The 14,891-nt window shown below is 38.3% G+C and overlaps 1 protein-coding gene across 1 annotated transcript in view; it reads right to left on the bottom strand.

The window, feature by feature from the left end:
* IQCH (IQ motif containing H) overlaps positions 1–14,891 on the bottom strand; it is a 193,694-nt gene that overhangs the window by 174,708 nt on the left and 4,095 nt on the right. Inside the window, exons 2-4 of the mRNA XM_058541925.1 lie at positions 11,543–11,665; positions 10,250–10,344; positions 1,042–1,159 (exon numbers count right to left, since the gene is read on the bottom strand). Coding sequence (XP_058397908.1) covers positions 1,042–1,159; positions 10,250–10,344; positions 11,543–11,665 — 336 coding nt within the window. The remainder of the gene's footprint in view (positions 1–1,041; positions 1,160–10,249; positions 10,345–11,542; positions 11,666–14,891) is intronic.

Genomic DNA, 14,891 nt, shown 5'->3' with positions numbered 1-14,891 from the left:
TCTAGGGATCTGTTAAAAAATTTGAAGGCATTCTGTTTTGATTTATTTCGCTTTCTGGAGAAAGCTCTTTTTGTCATAGAAATTGACCATACTGATACCGGCCCTGATATCAGTTCCCCTATATTAAACCCAGCATATATGAAGTTAAAACCAAAGGCACTCATCCTCCTTCCCTGTTTCGCTAAGTTACATTCACATGTAGATATTGGTTGTTTTACAACTTGTTAAAAGCCCAGGTGGCCTCAAGCTGGGCTCACAGTGATGTTTTTAGCTAATTACCAGTTCTTGAGGTTTGTTACAGGGAAACTGATACCAAGAAGCTAAAGCTTCTCAGACCTCAACTCCTTGGCTTTCTGGTGCCAGAATCCACCATCCACCAGGGAGACGGAGATGGTTGAAGGACACCCACCTGCGATTCCCTCATCTCGCCATCCTCCGCCCTGCCAGCAGCCTCACAAGGCCAAACGCAGGCTGGTGGGAAAGAGCTGACCAACAAGGCCACAGGCTCCTCCTCCCTACAAGCAGCCACATTCCTCATAACCTTTAAAACCCCTTGCCTCCCAACTTTCAGGGAGACGGGACAAATTTGAGAGCTCTCGTCTCCCAGCTGACGTCACTCGAAATAAAAACTCTTTCCTTGCCATAAGCCTGGCTTTCCAGTTTTATTTGGCCCTCTTGTGTGGCGGGTAAAGAACCTAGTAACAATACCATGAACATACCCAAAACAACAATGACATGTTTTCTCATTTAGAACACAAAGCAAATTTTCTACTTTTAATCTTAAAAAAAATTTTTTTTTAAACAGCTTTATTGAGATATAATTTGTATACCTTAAAATTCACTCTTTTAAATGGTACAATTCAATGGTGTTTAGTAGATTCACAGAGTTGTGCAGCCACCACCGCAAACTAATTCCAGAATGTTTTCATCATCCCCAAAAGAAACTTGATACCCATTAGAAGTCACTTCTCATCTCCCCTCCTCCCAGCCTCTGGCAAGCACTAATCCACATTCTGTTTTTATGGATTTCTCTATTCCTACCTTTATTCTTGGAAAGGCATGTGGAAATGTACTGTGTTGTCTTTGGGCTTGCCAAAGTTTACCCTCAGATTCTAGAGGGAAAATAAATAATTTCTGATCAATTACAGCTGGAAGCAACCTAAATGAAAAAAAGATAGAATTTAAAATCAAATTTGCCATCTTAAATGCTTCACAAATTGTAATTTAAAAACAATGTGTTTTAGTTAAATCACATTTTATAGGAAATATCCTATTGGTAATTACAATAAATGACACCAATCTTTAGCATTTTTACCACTAAAAACTTCAGTTATTTATTAAGTGTAAGAACTTCAAGTCTGATAATGACCATTATAGCATGAATAAAAAGCTCTATCTCTGGCTAAGTTTAAATGACTCACAACTGACAGAATTACTACAGTAAAATATTTCTTGGTAAAGAAAAATACAATATGTTGTATTTTGTTTAATAAAAACGAATCACAGGATAGCCAATGTTAAATACATTCAAAATGCTTGTCCCTAAGCAGTTCATACTTACATTCTTTAAACCTCTGCTATTTTATATAATTGCAAAGACTTAGGGATCAAAGGTGGTTAAAAGTCTTCCTTATTAAGCAGTGGGCAGTTCCATGGGAGAGCAATGCAAAATAAAACAAAGTTGTAAGAATGAGCATATGTGTGCAACGTATGTCTTAAAAATTTTAATTTGCAAGCAGGTTCCAGTTCTTTAAAATGGTCAGCGTAACTAAGATCAATAAAACCTAGCCACCAAAGACTCAATCTCTTGATTCTACTGTGATGCCCATTTTTGTAAAAGTTTCATTAAAAAGCAACTTATGGACTTCTGGTTTCATTCCAACACATAAAGAACCTGGAAGTTATCACTCCCACCCTCACAACAAGAAAAAGCTGAACAAACCAAAACCATCTCTTCTTAGATCCACCAGAGAATTGAAATCCCAGGGAAAACTGCTGGAGGGAAAGCTGGAGAGAGAGGCGGATAAAGCCCGAGCAGAGCCTGCTGCTGGAGCTGGTCCTGGCAAGAACACAAACTCTAATCGACAAATCGCTGGAAGCTCTGTGTGGATTAGCCTGAGAGTTAAAAACTCTGAGGGGCTAAGTCTTAGGGAGCCCCATACTTTCCTGAGTTTTACCTCCAGGAGCCCACCATCTTCTCACTATGAAGATCAGAGAAAAATCCCCTCCTGCTTCACACATGGGGAAGGGGAAAGAAACCATTTTAAAATACTCCCAGAGAGTTCTGTTCTTTGTTCTGTTCTCTGTAATGAAGGCCAGCTTTAAGGAAAACTATTTTGCCAAAGCCTTATCTGACCTGAAGAAGGGCAATTAGTGAACTAGACTTCCTGTCTCACCTAAGGGGGGAAAATGCTGAGAAAAATTTGTGAAGGTAACAGTCCAGGAGCCCAGACTCACTGAAACACTGAGACCTAGTCGTAGGATTATTAAATGCTTCCCCCAACATACACCTTACCACTACATCTGCAGAGCCTGTGTATAACAGAGGATTACAGGTGAAAGCATGGCTCAGCTCAGGCTCTGCTTAAGAAGGAGTTTCCAGGGAACCCAAAGACAACAGAGGAGACAAAAACAAAGACAGTGGAGGAAATTGGAGCCTCAGACACCTACAGTTACCACAAACAGTAAACACAGCGTAACTCCTAGCCAGATAAAGGCCTACTGACCTCACACTAAAGGCCTATTGAGCTCAGTACCTATTACCCAATACATTATACCCAGCTTTCAACAAAAAATTACAAGGCATGCCAAGAGGCAAGAAAAAAACAGTCTAAAGAGACAAAGCAAGCATCAGAATCACATTCGGATATAACAGAGACTTTGGAATTATCAGACCAGAAATTTAAAATAACTATGATTAATATGCTAAGGCCTCCAATGGACAAAGTGGACAACATGCTAGAACAGATGGGTAATGTGAGCAGAGATTGAAACTCTAAGAAAGAATAAAAAGGAAATGCTAGAAATAATAGCACACTGTAAGAAATAAAGAATGCCTTTAATGGGCTTATCAGTAGACTGGACACAGCCAAAGAATCAGTGAGCTTGAAGAATGTCAATATAAACTCCAAAACTGAAATGCAAAGAGAAAAAAGAATGAACAAAACAGAACAGAATATCCAAGAACTGTGGGACAATTACAAAAGGTGTAACATACAAATAATGAGAATATCAGAAAAAGAAGAAAGAGAGAGAAATGAGCAGAAGAAATATTTGAGTAATAATGACTGAGAATTTTCCAAAATTAATGACAGACACGAAACCAGAGATCCAGGAAGTTCAGAGAATACCAAGCAGGATAAATGCCAAAAAAACTATACCTAGGCATACCATATTCAAACTACGGAAAACCAAAGACAAAGAGAAAATCTTGAAAGAAGACAGGGAGAGAAACACCTTACCTATAGAAGAACAAGGATAAGAATTATGTCAGACTTCTCTTTTATAAACCACGTAAGCAAGAAGAGATTGGAGTGAAATATCTGAAGTGTGGTATGAAAAATCCCATCAACCGGGAATTCTGTATCCAGCAAAATTATCAAGTGAAGAGGAAATAAAGATGTCCTCAGACAAACAAAAACCAAGGGAATTTGTCACCAGAGACTTGTCTTGCAAGAAATGTTAAAAGAAGTTTTTCAGAGAGAAGAAAAATGATATAGGTCAGATATGAGATATATGAGGCAAAAAGAAAATGTGGGGACCTCATCCCATCTCCTTCCTTGTGTCCCAAGGTCCCTAACTGGTCTATCTCCTTCTTTCTATCTTTCAAAGTCTTCTTAAGTTTGTTTTATATATATGTCCAGGGCTTTTAGTTGTACTTGGCAGAAGGAATAGGGGAGATTATGTCTACGCCATCCTCCTAGAAGTAAACTCTCTTAGTATATTTCTTATGACTCCTTTTACCTCTGTGGATTATGTGTTTAGAAGTGAATTTTAATTGAAATAAAATGTTGTATCCTGCTTTTTCCCCCAACATATACTGTGAGAATTTTTCCACATCATTAAAATTTCTTGGACAATATCAGTTTTAATAGCTGTATACACATAGATGTGTTATGGATTTAATCATTCTTTTATAGTTAACATTTAAGGTATTTCCAAATTCAGTGCTATTATATATAATGCTGAAATGAACAAACTTATACAAAAATTCATGCATATCTCTCCTTATTTCCTAGGATAAATTCTTAGAGGTGCCACTACTAAATTAAAAAATAATAATTTTTAAAATCTTCTCACATATGTTGAAAAATTACCTTTAAGAACTTTGTGCCAGGGGGCCGGCCCTGTGGCGCAAGGGGTTAAGTGCACGCGCTCTGCTGCAGTGGCCCGGGGTTCACTGGTTTGGACCCCAGGTGCGCACAGACGCATCGCTTGTCAAGCCATGCTGTGGCGGCTGCCCATGTAAAGTAGAGGAAGATAGGCACGGATGTTAGCCCAGGGCCAGTCTTCCTCAGCAAAAAAAAAAAAAGAGGAGGATTGGCATTGGATGTTAGCTGAGGGCTGATCTTCCTCACACACACACAAAAAAGAACTTTGTGCCAATTTACACCTCCACCATTAGTATAAAAGTATACCCATTCTGCTGCTCCTCATTAGCACTGAGTATTAGGGTAGTTTAAATGATGTTTTGCTAATTTGTAAAGAAAAAATAGTCATATATTGTTTAATTTGCATTTCTCTGGCTTACCAGTGAGATTAACATTTTTCTCATTTTTATCGGTTATTTGCATTTCTATCTCTGTGAGTAGCCTGTTGATGTCCTTTTTTCTACGTCATTTTTTTTTTATTGGCAAGAGCTCTTCATACTTAAGAATATTAGCAATTTTTGTGTCATACGTGTTGCAAATGTTTTTCCAGTTGGTTATTTTTTATTTTATGATGCTTTTTAAAAATTTATTTTTTGTTTAAAAAATTTCAAACCCACAGAAAAATCGAAAGAACAGCGAGCATCCAAATACTCTTCACCTAGATGACCAAGTGTTAACATTTTGTTACCTGTGCTTCATCTCTCTCTGTGACTAGAATGTCGTCGTATTCCATATAAGTGGGATTTGTGTACTGCTTTGTAACAACCTGGAATAGATTGGCTCCAAGGTGCTTCAATAACTGAGTGAAAATGTACCTTCTAATCTACTCTCACCATTTAACAGAAACCTCTTCTTTCCCTCTCACTGTTTCTCACTATTGTTTATTTGCTTTATTCTTGTTTGTTTTTCCCCCTCAAACACTAGCACAACAGAATATAAAATGAAGATTTCTGTGCAGTTCTGATAGTGTTGATGCAGATGGTAGTCACCCTCCTAGTGTCAAATAAGCAAAGCATGGTCGTTAAGAAGAGTGTGAGCAGATATCACAAACAATAAGGTCTGTGAAAGACAGTAAGGGTAAGAGGAAGAACCATACTTTGATATAGAAGAAGAATCCTTGCCAAAAGGGGATAATAGTGACACCTATTTTGAAAACGATACCAAAGCTCGTTGAGCTCTTTGGAGAAAGCATAACACTTCTGATAATGTCTCTATCATTGTTTTCTGAATGACTCCTAGGAAAATCTTGCATTTGCTGGCATCCATTATCATTACTTTGTGTACCTACTGGTTTTTGTCTCTACTAGACAAAACTACCAGATTTTCCCTCGAGCAATACTTGCTAAAAAGGAAAACCATCTTTTGTAAAAATTGGGCTTCCTGGTTTTCAGGCAGCAATGGAGTAGGAAAAGAGTATTAGATTGCAGACATTTGACGGGACTTGAATCTGGGCGTCACCATTGACCACCTGTGTGACCTGAGACTGGTATGACCCTCGTTTTGCACATCTTTAGAAGGAAAGGGTCAATATCCACCTCATAGGTTTAAAAAAAGCCCTTTGCAAACTGTCAATTGTTGTGAAAATATTGACAACGATGATGAAATGATGATAATGAGGAGGATGATTATGTATATCCGTTCGAAGTCATTTTTCAAGGTATATACAGGGATAGCGGTCATTTGGAATGAACTTTCCCAATTTCCGGGGTTTCCATAGATAGAATGAAGCCCCATATATATGCACGATGTTGATTCTCAGTTACTCATAGGAACCATGCTGTGCTGTCAAAGGAGCAACAGAGATCTACGGTCCTTATTATCCGCCACCCCTCTCAGAAGGAGTTGCTGTCCTGGACTTTTGGCCTCTGATACTCCCTCAGACTCACAGTTTAAGCAGACATTGGCAGTCCTACCAGCCTGACTGCCAGGTCCCATTCCTGACTCAATCCTAGCAGAACAGGCTTACTCCAACCCTTCACAGCAATGGGGTAGCAGAATTTCTAAGACCAGGCTCTTGATCATATAGAGGCAGGCCTTCTATGTGGCCAAAGAATACTGATTCCAGGGAGTCATGCTTGTTCCAGGGATTCCAAGCACAAATTCTCTTGGTATTAGGAATACCAAGAGTGTTTGTTAAAATGCAGATTCCAGGACCCCATCTGGGAGCCAGTGAAAGAGGACTGCAAGTCAAAATTAAGAACCATCATTCTGGACCTGTGGTCTCTCAAATAGGGTGCACACATCTCAGGTGATACATAAGATAATGCCATTGGTGGTGTGAAGAGAGTAGAAGAATTTCTATTTACACAAAATAAGAAATACATAAAATAAATAAAGAAATTACTTTGTACTACTATTTAATATTCAGCTTGTCACTGGGTCCCTCATGTGGTCATGTCACCTGCAGTTCTGGAGACCTTCTGACAGTGAAAGCTCCAAACCACAAAGACATGGACAGTGGGGCCAGCATTCGCACATACGCTTTCAGAGCATTAGAATGTACTGCAGTTTACTCATGCAGTGAGTTTATGGACTATATTATCTAGTTTTAACTAAACTAAGCCTGAAAAAGTGGACAGATGTCTTAGAAAGATTCCTGCAAAAACCACACTGTATTTGGAAGAAAATGATAACAACATCAGTGAAAAACAAGAAAATGGCAAAACTGATACTTTTACTCTTAGCATGAGGTTTTTTCCCTTCTGTGACATTAGAAACTAGAAATGATCATAATCCAATTGAACTTACGAAAAGCCTCCAAAATCCCCCTAAACTTGAAAATTATCCAGAAGACTAACTGAAATACAGACTTATATCTAACCAGCATCAGTGCTGAATCTCAGCTAGGTGTAGAGTGTGTTTGGGGATATTAGCTACAGCCACTATAAAGCCATCATGATTAACAAGATCAAGCAACCAGAACATTATAATTAATAACCTTTTTTAGCAAGAGAAAGTAGTTCGGTGCTGTTCATAAAGTAAAACAAATATTTTAAAATGTTTATTTCATTATGTAAAAATTTCTATGTTGTATTTTATAATGTATTCACTCTATATGATAATAAGTAGATAATTTGTAAATAAATAAATTATACACATATTATGGGTGCATGCCTGAATTCTTTGACTGATGGCCACGTGGGATAAAAGGCAAGGTCCAGCTTCTGTCCCAGCTTGAAACTTTCATGAAGTTAAGTCTCCCCTCAGACCTCCCCATCAATGTTGAGACTAAGCAACCTGTTCTTCAGGTTGAGCGGTGCCATGGGTAATGAAAAAAGACCTTCCTACTTGGGTATTAAGGACTTTGTCATGGAACCTCAGAAGAAAAATTCAATGAATTGGCCAGTCCCGCTCCCAGGCATGAAAACCTGAAGGAATTTTGGGTTCTGCAACTTGCTTTGCATATAATCTCCCAGCAGGCCACAGCAGACTCGGAAGTTAAGTCTGTTGACGTGACATGATATGACAGTCTCTTGGGACACCCCTGCAAGTGCAGAACCAGGTGTGACTATCTACCCAGGAGCACGTCAGTCACAGGCAACAGTCCCTGATCTCCTGGGTCTCCTGTTTTCCACTTCCGTCTACCGCTGCTGCTTCTCTTCCTCCCTGAGCCGCTCCTTGTGACTCACACTTGGACTCCCAGGGCCTGCCTCAGGCCTCTTTACTTTGAAAACCCAGTTTGGACTTTTCTCCGGTTTTTGACCTTGGCTCATCCCATTGCATTTTCAAATTGCATGCCGCTTTAGCACCACACAGCCACAGCTATGACTGAGATGCTCCCCCAGGCCTGTGGGGCTCATACAAACTTGCCAGGCTTCCATCTTCCTGATAGAAGGGCCGCTAATTATATTATTGTATTGATTAGGAAAGAAAGGATCCAAGGACCACTTCTAGGAGCCAGCTCCATGCCCCAATTAACATCTTCCTTCACTCTTCCAGACCCTAATAAGGGGCAAGGACACTCCTTGGCAAAGGAGAAGAACTGTGCAAGAAAAAGTCTCTGCCAGAACCTTTGTTTGGTTCTCTGTAGCTGCAATTACTACCTGGTTTGCTCTTTTCTGCTATCATAACCTGCAAATCTACAGCCCAGATTCTCTATTCCTTGTCTAGATGAGAGGACACAGAGAAAGCTGGAGACAGGACAGGAGAACTTTCATTAGAGTTGGTGACAGACATCTGATAAATAAATGAAAAGCAATAGGATATACTGGAGTATATGAGGAAGCCATTTGGTTTAAAACTAATTTGCCCTGACCTTGTTTTTTCAAAAGGGTCTGATGTGGCCTGTTGAGCATGCATTGTACATCTGCTTTAGACATTTACAATGTCCCAAAGATAAGAATGATGCTCTTAAAGATAGGGATGCAGTTTCCCCCCATATTGGCATTTCCTTAAGGATAAGCATCTCTTCCTAGAAACTAAGGATTAGTTACTGACCTGCTGTGCTCACCTTGGGACCACTGACCTGCTGTGCTAGCAGAGCAATCTTGTGACTGTTGTAAAGGGATATTCCTATGATATGTCATGTATGCTTTTTGTTCCAAAATGGTATATAACCACTCTGTACACCTCACTTCTTTGGGGTGTGCTTTCTTCCTTGGGGAAGGAAGCCCCCCCACCCGACCCCGGACTATAGTCCTCAGACCTGGCTCATAATAAACTCACTCCAAATTTTGATTTATAGATTGATTATGCATTATTTGCATTGACACATCTCTTCTCCTGTTTACTTCCTCCACCCCCTCCATTCTGTGGCTTACTTGCTGTTCATATGTTCCATCCTTTGGCCACACACTTTCTCCACCTACTACAGATCTCCTCGTGGCTGTCTACATAGGCCTCCCACTTGGCCCTGTGAGGCTCTCTTGATTTCAAACTAAGAGTCAATATAAGTTGATAAAGTAACCTCCAATATTTTCTTCTCCAAGAATCCTTTTTATTATTTTCCCTTTAAAAGACTGTGTATATTAACCTATTTGCAGGTCATATTTTTATTCCCAAATGTAGAAATCAAAGATATAAACGACTGAAAACTAGACAGACTAGGGAAGGGTTGCCTTTACCAGGGGATGCCGGATGCCCGTGGCACTACATCATGTGGGGGAAAGGGAGGCAGGCACAAAGTGTGCCCAAGGCTCTGGTCCCCACACTGAGTCGCAGGACTTGGCTATGTCTATAGATTTCCATGTTTCCTTGTGCACTGTTTCTGAAACTTGACCTCACTGTCTGATATTATTCCCTTATGCTTGGTACACGTTTACAATGCAAATAGGGCCACAGGGTTTTTAAGCTTAGTACAAAACCTTAATCTACATACACTCCAATTCAGGAGGCCTGTAAGTAAGAAGGTCCAAAGTGAGGCAAGGTCATTTCTCTTTAACTCAATTCTAATTTTAATAAACCATCTCTTAGGATGTATTACATAATGAGCATTTCAAGCAAGTTTTACTATTTTTGATTTGTTTACCCTGGATACCAAAATCATCTTTACAATACAGCACATATGACACGCTAAAAATTGTAAAGAAAGTACCATGTGATCTGAGTAGTGTAAAAACTGATTTGCATTAAAATATTTCCTTTAGGAGTTGAATTTTGGATAGCTTTTATTAAAAATAAAAAAGAGTAACACCAAAACTAGGACCTAGAAATAACTGTCATGGTGTCAAGCATTAGAACTCAATAAAAGTAACCTAGAATAAACTTTATTAAAGTCCAAATTCTGCCATTAACTTCTTATGCAAAACCTATACTGAAATTAGTAGAATGGATATGAACAAAGCCAAGAAAATTTTGTCTTTACAGTCATCTCACCTGAATGAGAAAAGTTATTTTTTTATTGTACTTATTTTGGACCCCAAAATGGCTACTTTACTTACCATTTGGAAGTGTGAGGAGAATATATGTTATCGTCATTAACAGGAGTTGTTAACACATGATGGTTTACAACATTTAAATACTTCTCAATGTGAATCTGTTACAGAAAAGTTCAAGTTTAGGCCATTATAGTGGACTTAAGACACTCAGCTAATTTACTCCATTTCATTAGGTTAACACTCTGAATAGTGTAGTTAAGGCAAAAGACACAACATGCTATGTGGTTATTACACGCCTAAGGTATCATTAGGCATCTCAAGGCCAAATTACTTTACCCCAAAAAGCATAATAAAGAAGTGAGACTCAAAGCTTGAGTGACCTGTAGACCTATTCACAAATGAAACTATGCACAATAGTCAGTGAATTGCTTACCCAAGTAAATTTACTAGGCAATTCAGACATGGACTAATGTCTTTCTCTTATGAGCAATTCAAGTAAACATCTGAGTAAAGAATTTGGCCGTTAGGTATCAGATTATTTAAAATGGCCAAGCCAAAGACTCCAGCTGGGCCCAGCCCTCTCACCATCAGGTGATACAGGACAATGATGTGCTAGTCTGATGAGGTTACAAAGTATACTACCTCCCTCACAGCCTCAGGAGCTGAGCAACGAAGCTGAGAACATGGTAGAGTGAAACTCTGAAGCAAGAGCAGAGACAATGACAGAGATCTAGAAGATGGAGATGTACCTTATTTGGACCCATGTGTTAATACATCCTTGTTTTATAAATGAAAATTATCCTGGTCTGAAGATTGGATTCTCCTCAGCCCTTAGATCCATCTACAATGATGAAGTCCCTATCTACTTTATTTCTCTGTTCTGAAACGAGTATATTTCTTCAGTTTTACCCACTGGATTACAATATCACAAAAATGACTAATCTCAAAACATTTGAGCTATTTGGGAAAAGTCCTCTTATTTTTTAGAGTCCCAGTGAACCTGATAGAAACGCGCTGCAATGTATTGGTATGAATCCTTTTTGGTCAGGTATTTTGTTGGACTAACAGTGATTATTTTTTAAATTCTAAATTCTTTTTATCAAACCATATTTTGGGGGTTATCACTGTATAATCTTACATTATCAATATTTTAAATTCTTTGTGGATTGTTTCAGTATGTAAATCAATCAGTTAATAATCATCATCATGAAAAAAAAAGGAACAGAATGAGAGGTGAACCTAAGTCCACCTCTGTTACAGGATTACACAGGGTCCTGTGAGAACCACAATTCTTTTCTTCTAGAAGAATCTTTGTCTTCTTCCTGTATTTTATTTAATATCTAAATCTCTACTTACTTTTAACCCCATTTCAGTTCTTTTGATTGCTGTCTCAAGATTCTGAATGTCTAAAGTCTCTCCTTTTTCCTCAAGTGGGAAGTTTGTTAATTTCTCCTTTAATTGATAAAGGTCTTCATGGACCTATAAGTATAAAAAACATAAAATATTGAAACAATACATACATAGTCCACCTAAAACAGTTATTTTAAAGGTTTGCAATTTTCTTGAATTGTTAGAGACAACAGAGTTGAATTTTATGGTATTCATTGAAAAGGACTGTCTCCGGTTCTAAAGTATTCTTTATCAGGATATTCCATTATTGTCTTTCAGATTTTAAAAAACTAAACTTGGGTACAATTTTCTATTTTTCCTTCCCCCATTAGAAAGAGATCCAAGATAAAACCACAACTCAATGGTTCTGCTTTCTCTGTGGGGGGTAAAGCAGTTGACCCAGAGATGATAAGAAGGTTGTGCCAGATTCCGATTTCTACAAATTGGTTAAGAGGCAAGAAAAGAGAAAACTTCCAGTAAAGAGATGTTCTAATAGAAGCAGTGCCTTTCAAAAGAGAACTGTAAATATGTTGACAAGGCCTGTTAGTTTTCCATTCTAGCTGAATCTTCCCCACATGTTTCTCTGAAGAAGTTCTGTGGGTGTATGGCCTTGATTTTATTTTAGATAGTCAGAAATTAAAATGATCCATGAAGAAAAAGCAACATATGTTATTACTGTAACATCTTCCTTCAGTGTGTATTTTCCTTGGAAATGACGAACCTCTCTCCAGTGTCAAGAACCCTCAGAATAAAATGGGCACTATGAAATTAGACAGCACAAGATTCTCTGCATTCACATTAGAAACCAAACTTCAGCAGATAAATACAGATGGCACCAATTATTGTATGGGCTTCTGCCACAAGAAAAACATTTTGTTATGCAAATTTATGAACCCAACACCTGTTTCAGCAATAGTCACACCAATAACAATCTGCAGACTGGGTTGCTGAAGGCATTTTGAAACAGTTACCTTTTCTTCCTTAGTATAACTGGACCTACACCTTGATCCAGGATATGTTATCGATTACTCTCGAGTTTTCCCACAGAGCCAAGTATTCAAAAGATCAGAATTTGCATCTTTTCACTAATGGGCATCGCAGTCTGGCAGACACATCTGGTCATTTGTACTCTGCACAAATTGTCATGTAAAGCCTTCAGGGCTCACAGATTGAAATTTGAACACACCTACTGTTTGCTGGTATGCACTGAGGATGAAGACGTACTTCTTTCGATTGTTTTGTCCAAATTACTGCTGCAAGCTGATTTACCATCTATCGTCTAAAGACATTCGGAAAGTACAAAGAGGCAGTTCAAGGGCAAGCCCAACTTCCAGGCCCACATTTTTTGGTTCATCCTTTGAATGCACAGAATTTCCTCCTTGTAGCTCTAGTATCTGCAGTATTTGTAGCTTCATGTATCATTCTGTATCATGTATCATTATGCCTGTCAACTGCGGGAGGCAGTGAACACTGCACTGGATTACTTATCAGGAAAACAAAGGTCTGATTTCTTCATCTGCCTTGTGCGAACAATTATACTTCTTCATGGGGTTGTGAGATAATATGTAATTGGTCCGGTACATCGGTAAGAAGTCAGTAAAAGGCAGATGAACATAATTCCTTGTTCTAGCACTAGTCACACGATATCCATGTACACCACCTACATTTTCTCTAGTTTCTTCACCAAGGGAAAACAAAAGAATTACTCTACTTCATAGAATAGTTGAATGAAAATGAGGTAATGTGTGTGAAAATGAATGAATATAGGCTTTGGAGCCAGATAGAAATGAACTCGAGTCCTATTTCCTCCTTTACTAAACTAAATTTGGCAGATTTACTTAGATTTTTAGAGCCTGACTGTTCTCATCAGTAAAATGGGGATAAATAGCTACCTCTCAGCATAGTGGCAAGAATAATATGAGTTAAAGTATGTAAAGTGCTTCGTACAGGGCCCGCCACATAGGAGGGCACAGAACAAAAGTTAATTCTCCTCCTGAATTGTAAAACCTGGTGAAACTCCTAGCACATAACTGGCACCTTAGTAAATGTTCATTGATTTGAATTGCTCTCCTAATCTTTCTCAAGAGCTTTTTACTTTTCTTGCCTTATATTTTCTTCTCCCCTCTTAACAACTGCACATCTGTTTGTATAATTGCAATAGAGGCAAGTAGTGTAGGAAATGTGTCACCGGACTTGAGTAGGAAAAGAGATTAAGTTCTAAATCTCTGTTCTTTCTTTTTCCTATCTACCATACTGAAATTTTACGTGTCGCTCATCATCTCTGTGATCATCAAACACATCACTTTCCATACATTTCCTACTTGGAGGAAGATTATTATCTTGACAGTTGGGGATGGGGCTGCTTAATAAGAAGCCCTTGAAAGATTTAATGCAGCAAAGATTTGCTCTAGAATTTAAGAGAGTCATGCAATCAGACTCCATATTGTCAAAAGCAGTCTCGTAATTCCATTTGATTTGTCTCTGCTAAAGGTAGAGTTTGGCCAAGTCATTCTCATCACTTTCCCATTCAGTTTTACGCTGTATGCTCTTGGCAAACCAGACAGAGGGACTGATAAGAAAAACAGTGATAATATCAAGCTGTCAATTAGCTCCAGTATTTCCAAGGTTGGTGTTAAAATATAACTGTTAGGTTTTTGAAATATGATTTCCAAAACTCATTAAAAAGCTAATTTTGATTGCAAGACTAGGTAATCCTTGTTACACAAACATATGTTTAATTGTTGGGTCAAGCAAGCATTTATAAAGACATATTAAAAAGGCACCACATTATTATTAATAAAGTATAAAAACAAAGCTTCTAACAGTTGCTAATAAAAGAACGCATCTAGGAAACATCCCAAAGTCACCACCAAACTTCTCCAAGATTGTTTCAGAAACATGCTATCATCTGTTAAGGATCAACACACACTGGATTAATCACTGAGGGCAAGTTACTTTACCTTTTTTGTACCTTAGATTCTCCTTCTGTAGATGGGGCTAAAAATAATACCTGCTTAACAGAGTTGTTGTTAGGACTTGAGATAATAATCTAAAGCTCTCAGCAGTGTCTGGCTCTCACTAAAAATTGGCTACTATTTTAAATATAATGATGATTATTATCACTATAGTAAAACCTCACTATTTTGATTAGTTGAGGAAAGATCCAGCTAAAATTATAAAAAGTCTGAATTATAGACTTGAAAGTGAAAGAAGTAGTTAACAAAATGCTGCCTAGTAGACTCTATGTGGAGGTGATAATCATATTTCCTGAACCAAAAACAAAAACATGGACTTTGATACATGATCTGACAATGGG

This window comes from Diceros bicornis, chromosome 5, assembly GCF_020826845.1.
Source record: "Diceros bicornis minor isolate mBicDic1 chromosome 5, mDicBic1.mat.cur, whole genome shotgun sequence".
NCBI classification, from domain to species: Eukaryota; Metazoa; Chordata; class Mammalia; order Perissodactyla; family Rhinocerotidae; genus Diceros; species Diceros bicornis.
Note: the sequence above shows the minus strand (reverse complement) of the source record. Positions and strands in the feature narration are given on the sequence as shown.